Source organism: Podarcis melisellensis (genome assembly GCF_964234715.1).
Source record: "Podarcis melisellensis genome assembly, chromosome: 8".
NCBI lineage: Eukaryota > Metazoa > Chordata > Lepidosauria > Squamata > Lacertidae > Podarcis > Podarcis melisellensis.
This window is the reverse complement of record NC_138540.1, coordinates 7,414,208-7,426,656: the sequence shown is the minus strand read 5'-3', so window position 1 is coordinate 7,426,656 and position 12,449 is coordinate 7,414,208. Positions and strand designations below refer to the sequence as shown.

General features: G+C 53.2%; 1 protein-coding gene across 1 annotated transcript; it reads left to right on the top strand.

Annotated features, from left to right (window-relative positions):
* Positions 1–49: 49 nt before the first annotated feature.
* On the top strand, positions 50–11,418 carry DDX56 (DEAD-box helicase 56). Its single transcript, XM_081922978.1, has 14 exons — positions 50–136; positions 230–391; positions 1,315–1,475; positions 2,966–3,136; positions 3,978–4,068; positions 4,928–5,172; positions 5,426–5,554; positions 7,696–7,809; positions 8,215–8,312; positions 8,525–8,598; positions 9,650–9,739; positions 9,862–9,967; positions 10,392–10,471; positions 11,100–11,418. Exons 1-14 carry the CDS (start codon positions 80–82, stop codon positions 11,202–11,204), a joined length of 1,683 nt encoding a protein of 560 aa, XP_081779104.1. The 5' UTR covers positions 50–79; the 3' UTR covers positions 11,205–11,418.
* The last annotated feature ends 1,031 nt before the right edge of the window (positions 11,419–12,449 follow it).

Genomic DNA, 12,449 nt, shown 5'->3' with positions numbered 1-12,449 from the left:
CGCTGCTCGGCATGGCCGGCTAGAGCGGCTGCTTCCGGCTGGGGGAAGCGGAAGCGGCGGCCGCGCGGACAGGAGCAGCATGGAGGGAGAAGCGGGCAGCTTCGCGCACCTCGGGCTGGACGCGCGGCTCCTGCAGGTAACGCGGGCGAGGCGGGGGAAGGGGGGAGCTGCGGCCTCCGTCGCCTCCTCCGGGCCTGACTTACTGTCTCTCGTTCTCTCTGCCCGGCAGGCGACGGCGGAGCTGGGCTGGGCGAAGCCGACGCTGATCCAGGAGAAGGCCATCCCGCTGGCCCTGGAGGGCAAAGACCTGCTGGCGCGGGCCAAGACGGGCTCCGGCAAGACGGGCGCCTACGCCCTGCCCCTCCTCCAGCACCTGCTCCGGGGGAAAGCGGTGAGCGATCCGGGGCCCCTTGCGGCTCCCTCCGTCCATCATCATCATCATCATCATCATCATTTATACCCCGCCCATCTGGCCGGGTCTCCCCAGCCACTCTAGGCGGTTTCCAACAAAAGATTAAAAATACATTGAAACATAAGTCACGAAAAGCTTCCCTAAACAGGTCTGCCTTCAGATGTCTTCTAAACGTTAAATCAGACATCCTCAAACTTGGCCCTCCAGATGTTTTGGGACTACAACTCCCATCATCTCTAGCTAACAGGACCAGTGGTTAGGGATGATGGGAATTGAAGAAGAAGAGTTTGGATTTGATATCCCGCTTTGTCACTACCCGAAGGAGTCTCAAAGCGGCTAACATTCTCCTTTCCCTTCCTCCCCCACAACAAACACTCTGTGAGGTGAGTGGGGCTGAGAGACGTCAGAGAAGTGTGAGTGGCCCAAGGTCACCCAGCAGCTGCATGTGGAGGAGCGGAGACTCGAACCCGGTTCCCCAGATTACAAGACTACCGCTCTTAACCACTACACCATACTGCCTCTTTTGTAGTCCCAAAACATCTGGAGGGCCGAATTTGGGGATGCCTGTGTTGGATAGTTGTTTATTTCTTTGACATCTGATGGAAGGGCGTTCCACAGGGCAGACGCCACTCTGCCTGGTTCCCTGCAACTTCACTTCTCGCAGTGAAGGAACCACCAGAAGGCCCTCGGCGCTGGACCTCAGTGTCCGGGTTGAACGTTGGGGTTGGAGATGGTACTTCCGGAAGAACTGGAATGTGGAGCTGTAGAGTTGGAAGGGACCCCAAACCCCCGGCCATCTAACCCAGGCTCCCACAGTGTAGGGGTCGCACCTAAAGAGCCCCTTTTGTGATGGCCTGGGGAGGGCGGGACTCTTCTGACCGGGTCTCTTCTTGCCTCTTTAGTCAGCGCTGGTGGCGGAGCAGGCCGTTCGGGGACTCATCCTGGTCCCCACCAAGGAGCTGGGCCAGCAGGTGCTGCAGATGCTCCGGCAGCTGACCTCCTACTGCTCCCGAGACCTGCACCTCGTTGACATCTCTGGCCAGGCGGACTTGGCGGCTCAGAGGTGAGTGGTGGGCAGCATGGCTGCCTCTTGGGCTGGCCATGTTAATGAAGTCCCCAACCCCAAAATGCTTTCTGATTCCTGGCCCAACTGCACTGGCTGCTGATTTGTTTCCCTGCCCAATTCGAAATGCTCATCTTGACCTATAAAGCTGTAAGGAGCTCATAACCGCAATACCTCAAGGACTGCTCTCCCCATATGAACTGACCCAGACCCACAATCATCATCTGAGGCCCTTCTTTGTCTGTCTCGTCCATGAGAGGTCTGGAGGGCGGCAACACAAGAACAGTCCTTTTATGCAGTGACTGCCTGTTTGAAAAGCTCTCCCCAGGGAGGCTCGCCTGACACCTATGCTACATATATTTAGGCTCCAGGTGAAAACTTTTCTTTTCAACCAGGCCTTGGGCTGATTAAACATTCTATGGCCATTTAAATGTCTTTGTAGAGGGGGAGATGTTTGTTTTTGCTTCATTATGTCCTTTGTATTCTCATTTTGTATTTTAATGTTATGAACCGCCCTGTGATCTTTGGATGAGGGATGGTATACAAATTTAATAATAATAATAATAATAATGATAAATTTTTATTTATACCCTGCCCTTCCCAGTTCAAAAACCGGGCTCAGGGCAGCTCACAACAAATTTAAAACACTTAAAAACAATTATAAAAGCAGCATAAAATACAGTATAAAAGCATGAATAACAATAAAAATAAAAAATCAGTTAGATAATCCCCAGGGCTAGCTGGCTGAATAAATAATAATAATTTCTGTATAGTGGTGCCCCGCAAGACGAATGCCTCGCAAGATGGAAAACCTGCTAGACAAAAGGGTTTTCCGTTTTGGAGGTGCTTCGCAAAATGAATTTCCTATGGGCTTGCTTCGCAAGACGAAAATGTCTTGCGAGTTCCTGTGGGGTTCCCCCCCCCCCTTTTTCCCAAGCCGCTAAGCCGCTTAACAGCTGATCCGCTAAGCCACTTATCAGCTGATCCGCTAAGCCGCTAATAGCGCTAAGCCGCTAATGGGCTTGCTTCGCAAGACGAAAAAACCGCAAGACGAAGAGACTCGTGGAACGGATTCTTTTCGTCTTGTGAGGCACCACTGTAAATGGGTCCTTCCTCATTGGCAAGTTGTGATGGTGGTTCTTTCAAGGGGGCTTTGGAGATGGAAGACAGGCTGGCCTCTCTAAAGCATTCCAGAGCCTCCCTGGAGACTCTTGTAGTCTCACATTTTGCCTGTGGCCTCTGGTTGCTTTCTAAGTGGAAACAATGAATGGGGGTCCTTTTCTGCAGTTGACACTTCCCTCGTGGGGAGATCCTCCATAGCCCAGTCAAGGGTGGCAGCCTCTTCCCATCAGCAACCTGTGGTTATGGTTACATTGCAGACCCAAAGCTTTCATTCAAGGTCAGGCAAGTGTATGTTGTAGTTTCACAGAGACTGGGCCTTCCCATCTCTGACTGAGGTTTCTGCGTGTTGTGTATTCTCTTCCTTCAAGGCCCATCTTGATGGAGAAGCCAGATGTGGTGGTGGGGACGCCATCACGGGTCCTGGCTCACTTGAGGGCTGGCAGCCTGAGCCTGCAGGATTCCTTGGAAATCCTAGTGTTGGATGAAGCTGACCTCCTTTTCTCCTTTGGCTTTGAGGAAGATTTGAAAAGTCTATTGTGGTGAGTTTATTCTGGCCCTGGGTTGTTGGCTTTGAAAGGCCTGGGGCCAGCCTGTGGTTCCGTAGGAGGGTGGAGGGGGCCTAGGAGGATGCTATGCCAAGGGGGGAAGTGGGGATAGTCCTGGAGCTAGATAAATGCTTTTTGTATCCAGCTAGAATCCATTTGGATGCGGGTGGCACTGAGGGTTAAACCACAGAGCCTAGGACTTGCCGATCAGAAGGCGGTTTTAATCCCCACGACAGGGTGAGATCCCATTGCTCTGTCCCAGCTTCTGCCAACCAAGCAGTTCGAAAGCACATCAAAGTGCAAGTAGATAAATAGGTACCACTCCGGTGGGAAGGTAAACGGCGTTTTCGTGTGCTGCTCTGGTTCGCCAGAAGTGGCTCAGTCATGCTGGCCACATGAACCGGAAGCTGTACGTCGGCTCCCTCGGCCAATAAAGCGAGATGAGCACCGCAACCCCAGAGTCGGCCATGACTGGACCTAATGGTCAGGGGTCCCTTTACCTTTACCTAGAATCCATTTTGAGGCTTGTTGGATCCATTTTGTTTGGTTTTGTGGCATATTTTATTTGGGAAATTGTGTAGCATAAGCAGAAATCCTGAGTTGAAATCAGTTTTCAGGTTGGAAAAAGTTGGTGCCATCACACTAGGAAAAGAAGCTCAGCATATTTATAGTGGAGGTTATGGAAGCAGAGGGATAGGTTGGCGCTGTTGTGCCTGCAATGCTCTGGTTTACTCTCATCCTGGAGGCATCTGGTTCGCTGCCTTTGGGTGCTGAGTGCTGGGCAAGGGGGTTTTGGAGCGACCTTACAAATGTTGGGCTCTTGTTTCCTCTCCAGCCACTTGCCCAAGATCTACCAGACTTTCCTCATGTCAGCTACCTTCAATGCGGATGTCGAGGCCCTGAAGGAGCTGGTGCTCCACAACCCTGTAAGTTTGTGGGAAATGGGTCAAAGGTTGTGGGAATGGTTTTGGATTCAAAGGAGGCAAGGTGAAGGGCTGGGATTTCCTTGTCCCATTTCTCTGGGGTTGTGGTGGTGGTGGAAATGCTCTTCACAGATAGTAATGGTCTTGTGTCTGTCTGCCTCTTGCAACCTGCGGGCGTTGAGTTGGTTCTGGTGGTCTCCTAGCAATCCGTGGCACAGAAAGGGACCAATTAAGAGCAGGCCTCCCTCCCTGAGTCCCTCCACATGGCCTTGCCAAGCTCTGCCCTACAAGAGGAAACAGCAGCATCAGGGTCCCACTGAGGCAGCCCCCTGCCGGGAAGGGATTCACATATGCCTTTAAAATATATATATATATTACTGATTTTTCCATGTATGCTTCTTCTAACAATATATCTTTAACAATTTTACATATTTCCACCCTCCTCCCCTGGACTTCCATATTTATTTCCATATTGTTCACCCTGTGTATTGTTTCCCCCAAATTTCCCCAATACGTATAGTCTTATTTTTTTGTTGTATACAGCTGTGCTTGTTTACTCAAACCCTTCCAATGAGTCCATTTCTTTATGTTGCCTCTTCATATTTGTTGTAAATGGTTCCCATTCTCTTTTAAAGTCTTTGTTGTCCCTTTCAGGTAATTTTCTGTTAGTTTTGCCAGTTCTGCCATTTCCATAAGTTTCCCTTGCCATTGTTCTTTCGTTGGTATTTCTTCTGGTATTTTTTCTTCTCATATGCCTTGGCCCCGCTGCAGTAATAGCTTAAGCTGCCTCAACAACGTTGGTTGGTAGGCAGCATATAAATATTCCAAAATAAAACGAAGCCTCTTTTCATCTCCTGCACAGGTGACCCTGAAGCTGCAGGAATCGCAGCTGCCAGACAGCTCCAAGCTGAGCCAGTTCCAGATCCGGTGCGAGACGGAGGACGACAAGTTCCTGCTGCTCTATGCACTGCTGAAGCTTTCGCTGGTGAAGGGGAAAGTCATCCTCTTTGTCAGCACCATCGACCGCTGCTACCGCCTCAAGCTCTTCCTGGAGCAGTTCAGCATCCCAGCTTGTGTCCTGAACTCGGAGCTGCCTGTTCAGTCCAGGTGAGCCTTGCTAGGTAGGTGTGGGGGCAGTGTTGGAGGCAGCAGCAGCAGCTGCTGCCATCCTGGGAGATGCGAAAAAGGAGCTGCAGGTATGGGGCTTTGGCCTTGAAGGGGGGCACGTAGGAGGAGAGGAACAAACTGGTGAGCCGTGGCATCCATGCCTGGCCACGATGCAGCCCCAGGCACTGCCTGCCATATCCGGAGGTGAATTCCCCTGGTGAAACCACAGTTTCCATCGATTGATCTGTTCCAGATGCCACATCATTAGCCAGTTCAATCGGGGCTTCTGTGATTACATCATCGCCACCGACGAACAGGACCTGGGAGAGAAAGAAGGACCGACGAGAGGGAAGAGGAAGAGGAAGGGCAACAAAGCAGGAAAGTAGGTTTGGCTTAAGAGCCACAAATAGCGTTCTGTTTGACAACGGATGGTGTGAAATAGGAGACTTGGGGGCTAGGTGCCATAGGTGTGCAGCTGACCCTCAGGTCTACTTCTTCACAATCAGGAAATGCCATGCGGGCCCTGGACTAGGGCCTGGAATAATTGGTGGGGTAGATCATAGAGTTGTAGCGTTGGAAGGGATGCCAAGGATCGTCTAGTTTAACTCCCTGCTGTGCAGGAATCCTGCCCACACCAGCCCCTGGTTGGGCTAGAACCGCCAACCTTCTGGTTAACAGACAGATGCACAGTCCCACTGCGCCACAAGGAAATAAGCTGAATTTGAATCATGGCGGGTAACTGGTTCCATCTGTGGTGGCAGAGGTGGCCTATTTATGTTCCAGTCGGCCTACCCTTAAGCCAATCCGATTTGGGTGGCATAGAATTCTCTCCTCACCTCAGACCACTTTTTTCCATCCAGTGAATGATCCAATGACATCTACTCAGCTGGCCAGTCCGAAGTGAATTTTACAAACCTCCTAGCGCAGCATAAATAGCAGCCTCTTGCAATTAAGCAACTGGCAGCTGACAGCCACCAACTGGAGATTTGTGCTTTTTTCTAATAACCCTGCCTAAGCAGTAATAATAATAATTTATTTTTTGTACCCTGCCCATCTGGCTGGGTTTCCCCAGCCACTCTGGGCGGCTTCCACAGAGACCAAAAATACACTAAAATGTCACGCATTTAAAACTTCCCTGAACAGGGCTGCCTTCAGATGTCTTCTAAAAGCCAGATAGTTGTTTATTTCCTTGACATCTGATGGGAGGGTGTTCCACAGGGTGGGCGCCACTACCGAGAAGGCCCTCTGCCTGGTTCCCTGTAGCTTTGCTTCTCGCAATGAGGGAACCGCCAGAAGGCCCCCGGCGATGGACCTCAGTGACCGGGCAGAATGATGGGGGTGGAGACGCTCCTTCAGGTATGCTGGGCCGAGGCCATTTAGGGCTTTAAAGTAAACTCTAATATCTTTGTGGAAAGAGAATAAAATTATGAAGGAATTAAATAAAAATGAAATGCACGTGAGGAAAGGCTGAGCCAGGTTGTTTTCACAAGAGAACCATGAGAGAAGTGCGGAATGACAGGTACGCAAGAGCAACTGCTGTGACTGTTGAGGACAAAGGAAGGAGGGAAAGATAAGGAAGTTTATATGCCTCGTGATTCAATCGGCAGAGGCAAGTAGAAGGAAATACTGCCATACGTGGACATAGCTCCCTTTTACCTTGTGACTTGTGCTTTTTTCATATTTGGTGTGCCACCCCCTCAAATACTTGCTGGCCGTTTGAGCTGAACCCACAGGGGATTCAGTATTGAAACACAACACTTCCCTAACACCTTGCGTATAAAACAAACCCTTTCTGAGTAAATGCAACTTTAAAGGTGATTTCTTCCGAGAAGCTGGCGTTTGTTTTGCATGGTGACTTGAGTTCATATCGTATGCTTTTAAGTGTTGATTTTATTGACTTTGGTTATGAAATTTGTTTTTAAATGTTGGTTTTTGTTGACAATGCATTTTTTAATGCTCTTTGATAAGCAGCTTAGAGGTTTTGGTTGCAGTTAAGTGGTATATGGGACGCAGGTGGCGCTGTGGGTTAAACCACAGAGCCTAGGACTTGCCGATCAGAAGGTCGGTGGTTCGAATCCCTGCGACGGGGTGAGCTCCCGTTGCTTGGTCCCTGCTCCTGCCAACCTAGCAGTTTGAAAGCACGTAAAAGTGCAAGTAGATAAATAGGTACCACTCCAGCGGGAAGGTAAACAGCGTTTCTGTGCGCTGCTCTGGTTCGCCAGAAGCGGCTTCGTTATGCTGGCCACATGACCCGGAAGCTGTACGCCGGCTCCCTCGGCCAGTAAAGCCAGATGAGCGCAGCAACCCCAGACTCGGTCACGACTGGACCTAATGGTCAGGGCTCCCTTTACCTTTACTAAGTGGTATATAAGTGGGTTAAGTAGGGCTGCAGGATGCATCCAGGTGGCTTGGTTGGCAGAGTCCCAGTTGCTTCTGAGTGGCCTCTTCCTTTTCCTGCTGCCTCGGAGAGGGAGAGAGTCGCCCCCTTGCCCTCAGTGCTCTCTTCTGCTGCTTCCCTTGCAGGGGCAAAGACCAGGAATACGGAGTATCGCGTGGGATCGACTTCCAGAACGTCTCTGCTGTCCTGAACTTTGACTTCCCTCCCTCAGTGGAGTCCTACATTCACCGAGCAGGAAGGTGAGCAGCAGGTGGCCTTGAATGTACAGAACCGCGGATTCCACATTCCCGGGATGAGGCATCCAAGCTATGCTTGGTTTTCTAAGAACAGGGACTTATCAAAGGTCACCTGATGTTTCTGTGTCATCTGGGAGTTGTTTTTTTTTTGCAAGCTGCCTGGCACAGAACCCAGCCTTCTCTGAATTTCCTCTTGAGTCGGTTCTCAAAGACCCATTTCTCTGATTTGCTGGTCATTTTAATGAAGGTGATTCAGGGGGAAGGGGCCAACAGTGTTTAGGTCCTTCCTCCCTTTTCACAGAGCGTGCCTTTCCCCCGCGCAGCCTTTTTGCCTCTCCTGAGCCCCTCCTTGCCTTCCAGCTGTGGCGCTCCTCTTCCCTGACCTTCTCACCCCTTCCTCCCTTGAAGGACTGCCCGTGCGGACAACCCGGGCACTGCCCTGACCTTCGTGCTGCCCTCTGAGAAGGCTGTCCTGGCTGAGATTGAGGCGGCTCTCACAGGAGGAGGTAGGTTTGCTCGCGAGGCAGGGAGTTGCTGCCCTCTGGATGTCTTCCAAATGGGCAGAGGGAACACCTCCCCCCGGGGGCGCAGGGGCGGTGAGGTCAGCACGGGGCACTGGCTTGGCTCTGGGCGCAGAATTGCCCAATTCGAGAGTTGCCCCGTGCAGTGGCTGCTTGACTTTCCATCACTCCAATCGGTCCTGATTCTCCCCCACCAGGCAGCGACGACACTCCCTTGCGGCCCTACCTGTTCCGGATGGAGGAGATTGAGGGCCTCCGGTACCGTTGTCGGGTGAGTGGGCACGGCCTGGCTGCACTGGGAGGCGGCTGCGGCCGCACCACCTCCTCTTGCCCTCTCCCTGCACGGGGGCAAAGGGGGGCGGGGCGGTGGAGGCAGCTGTTACAGGTGGTGCTTCAGAGCCATCCTTGGCAGGGCAGACTGCAAGTTGGGGGCGAGGTTGGCATGGGTCTGGTGCTTTTCCAGCTGCACTGGCTCCCGGTGGAGTACAGGGTCAGATTTAAGGTGCTGGTTTTGACCTTTAAAGCCCTTCACGGCCTAGGACCCTCATACCTACGGGACCTCCTCTCCCGGTATCCCCCACGGAGGACCTTAAGGTCCATAAATAGCAACACCCTAGAGGTCCCTAAGGAAGTCAGATTAGCCTCTATCAGAGCCAGGGCCTTCTCAACACTGGCTCCGGCCTGGTGGAATGCTCTGTCTCATGAGACCAGGGCCCTGCAGGATCTGATTTCTTTCCGCAGGGCCTGTGAGACAGAGTTGTTCCAACTGGCCTTTGGCTTGGAATCAACTTGATCCCCTCCCCCTCTTTTTTCCTTTCTTCTTCTGCGAAGAGGCTGCATTTTAATGTTTTAATGTTGTATTTTAATCTTGTTTTTTAAGTTGTATTTTAATCAACTTGTTTTTATTATTGGTTGTTAGATGCCCTAAGCCCGGTCTTGGCTGGGGAGGGTTGGGTATAAATAAATTTTATTATTATTAAAAGGCAGCTGTTTCAGGCAGATCTCGGGTTCTCAGTGTTGACAAGCCTACTTCAGGGAGCCCCCTGATATACCCTTCCCTGAGCGGTTTTGCCAGGCGCTAGAGAGGGAAAATCTCAGAGGCGGCAGGAACGTTTGGCAAGGAATTGTAAAGCACCGGATCCAGTTCTCTGGATGCCACAGCGTGATTCGGAGGTGTTGCCTCCTCCCGCTATTTCTTGTTTTCTCCCGACTCAGCTGCTGCTTTTGGTAATCATGGGGATGGAGTAAATCCTGTGCCCCCCTCCCCATTGCTTTTAAACCACCCGCCCACCTCAGTTGGGTCCTTTGCTCTTTGCTCTCAGGACGCCATGCGGTCCGTCACCAAGCAGGCCATCAAGGAAGCTCGCCTCCGGGAGATTAAGGAGGAGCTGCTCAACTCTGAAAAGCTGAAGGTATTCGCCTGCGCAGCACCTGGGCGTGGGGAGGGGAGGGGGACCCGAGAGAGTGGGAGGGGGCCGTCAGGGAGGGGCGGCTGCTGAGGAGCTGCTGCTGACCTCCATTTCTCTCCTGCCAGACGTACTTTGAGGACAATCCTCGGGACCTGGACCTCCTGCGCCACGACAAGCCTCTTCACCCAGCCATTGTCAAGCCCCACTTGCGGAACGTACCAGCGTACCTGGGTAGGAGGGGGCGGCATTTGTGGCCTCAGCAGGGGGGCTCAATGCTGCATCTTCACCGTGTCTTGAGGGGATGGCGAACAGCAGCAGGCCCTGTAGATGAGCTCTGGGGCGGGACTTGGGCTTCCCTCCTCTGAGGGGAAAAGAGAGGGAGCCCTGGTTCTTCTGCAGAGTCCTTACCTTGGAGTCCACACGCCACTGTCCATGCAAATCTCCAAGGCTTCTTAAGCTGTGCGAGGGCAAGCTCTTGCTTCTCAGCTGTGGGGCGGAAGAAAAAGTGCAGCAAAGGGGGCCGGGTATCGGGGGGGGGGCGAGAGAGCTAGTGCAAAATCATTGCAGGCCTCTTGAGAATGGGCTGCAAGAGAGGGCTCTTCCGCCTCCTGTTTGGGCCAGTAACCACCAGCGTCCGCTCCTCTTCTCTCCCCAGTGCCTCCCACCCTCCGGGCTGTGGCGCAGCCCCTGGGCAGCAAGCGCAGACGACGGAAGCCGCTGCAACCCAAAACCAGGGTATGTCTTGCTCCCCTGCTGCTGACCTCAAATTGGAGGGGGAGCGGGGACTGGCCTGCCGTTCCTCACACCCTGGCACGGGCCCAGGGGAGGTTTCTTGGCAAAACTTTACGGAACCGGGCACGGCTCCCTGTTTTCCAGCCTCTGCTTGGGAAGTTTGTGGAGCTGCTGTCGATCATGCGCTGGGTCCTGTAAAGTTGGGGGACCTTCTGTGCTCCTCCAGAGGCCCTATTTCGACCCCCTCCTCTGTGTTTGTTCCTTCACCCCCTTACTCCTTGGGGTGCAAGAGCAAAAATCTCACCTCTGCTGTTTCCCGGGATCTCCACTCCTGGCTACGTAGGGTGTGGGTTGAGATTGGGACCTGCCATGGGGGGCCTTGGGCAGTTCTTCTGCCCCTTTCTGTGGTGCTTCATGGGGGGAGTCCAAGTGCTGAGGACAAATGGTGCGGCCCGTGGACGGGTGGGCTTTGCAGACCCAATCCCCAAGCGGAAAGCTCAGGAGTCTTTGCCAGAGCCCCTTAGGATCTGTGATTGTGGCGGCAGGGCGAGGGACCCAGCAGCCCAGTGGTCAGGCAACCTCCCTCCCCCTGTGAGATCCACTTCTACACTGTCTCTCCCCCCCCCAATAGGGCCAGCGGAACCCCCTGCGGAGCTTCAGGTGCACGAAGCAGAGGTCGGGAGCCAAGCACCGGTCAGCCAAGCACCGGACGGCCGCTGGAACGCCTGGATCCTGACCGCCACTTATAGCTGAACTGTGTCGGGGAGGAGGCTGGTGCTGGGCCCCTGTTTTGGGGCCAGGATATTTGATGTAAATAAAGGACAGGTGTTTGTGCTCGGCCACCGTCTTGTCGGGTCCGGAGGCCTTCCTCAGAAGAACATTAAAGGGGTTGACCTCCCGTGGCCATTGCAGTGCCTTAAGGCCAGGAGCAACTTCTCCTGCAGTCTCAAGTCTTTGTGGGTTTTTTCTTTGTCTTTGAGCTGCCTCCTCTGTCCTGGAGACACTGCCTGGGGAGTAGCTCTGGGCCCCTTGCGCCTGCCTCTCTGGGCCAGGTGGTGGGTGGTGCAGGGTCCCCCTTCCCATTGGCTTCCTTGTGTGGGGGAAGGTGCTTTGTCTTGGAAGCCGGGTTTCTCCTGTGGAGATTCCTGAAACTCTGTAAACATCCTTTGCCTTCAATCACACCCCCTGCTTTTGGATGTGCCAAATGCCCCGTCTGCAATTCCTTCTCACCTGGTTTCTGTAAACCGAGTTGTTCTCTTGTATCGCACTCCTTTGCCCTCGCCAGCTGCGCCCCACCCCAGCCCTTTGCTCCCCGGGTCTAGAGCAAGGCTCTTCCAGGGTGATAGCAGGTCTGCTCACAGCACGGGCCCCCGCCTCCGTGGTGCGTCCTGTGGCCCTTGTTCTGCTTGTGGCTACCTGTGCCAGCAGCTGCCAATAATGGCAACTAATGGACTATTGCCCGGGCTCCCTTGGCCTTATCAGGCGTCAAGGCCAGGCTTGTAAACCTTGAGGAGGAAGGAAGATAAGCAGCTCAAGGTGGAGGCAGCAGACAGAGCCTCTTGGACCATAAGCAACAAACATGCAACTCCCTGTCCTGTTCCTCAACCCCCCACCCCTGGCTTTCCTTGCCTTCAACCGCACTGCTTCCTCCTCGCATGTTTCCCCAAGAAGCTTACGTGGCTTTGCACTTGCAAGGGTCAAAGCCAGGCGTGGTGTGACATGGCAAATCAAGTGGCTTTGCCTTGAGTGGGTTGGCAGGTTGAGCGGGCTACTAGGCCTGCTCTTTCCACAGGGAGGGAGGGAGACGGGCACCTTCTTTGTTGCCATGTGGCAAAACGAATGAGCCCCATCTGGGCTGCAACAGCAGTTTGGTTCCAAAGAGGTTCCACGCCTGCCTTCTTCACCCCTCAGCTGGGTACACCATTTCCTGTTAAAGCTCAGCTGTTCCTGAGAATATCACCCACCCACCCCACCAACCCTG

Excerpts from the sequence above, each read along its gene's own strand:
- DDX56 (XM_081922978.1), top strand. The coding sequence starts at position 80 with ATGGAGGGAGAAGCGGGCAGCTTCGCGCACCTCGGGCTGGACGCGCGG. Across the intron at positions 137-229 it reads TGGACGCGCGGCTCCTGCAG|GCGACGGCGGAGCTGGGCTG; the intron begins GTAACGCGGGCG and ends TCTGCCCGGCAG. Across the intron at positions 3,137-3,977 it reads GATTTGAAAAGTCTATTGTG|CCACTTGCCCAAGATCTACC; the intron begins GTGAGTTTATTC and ends TTTCCTCTCCAG.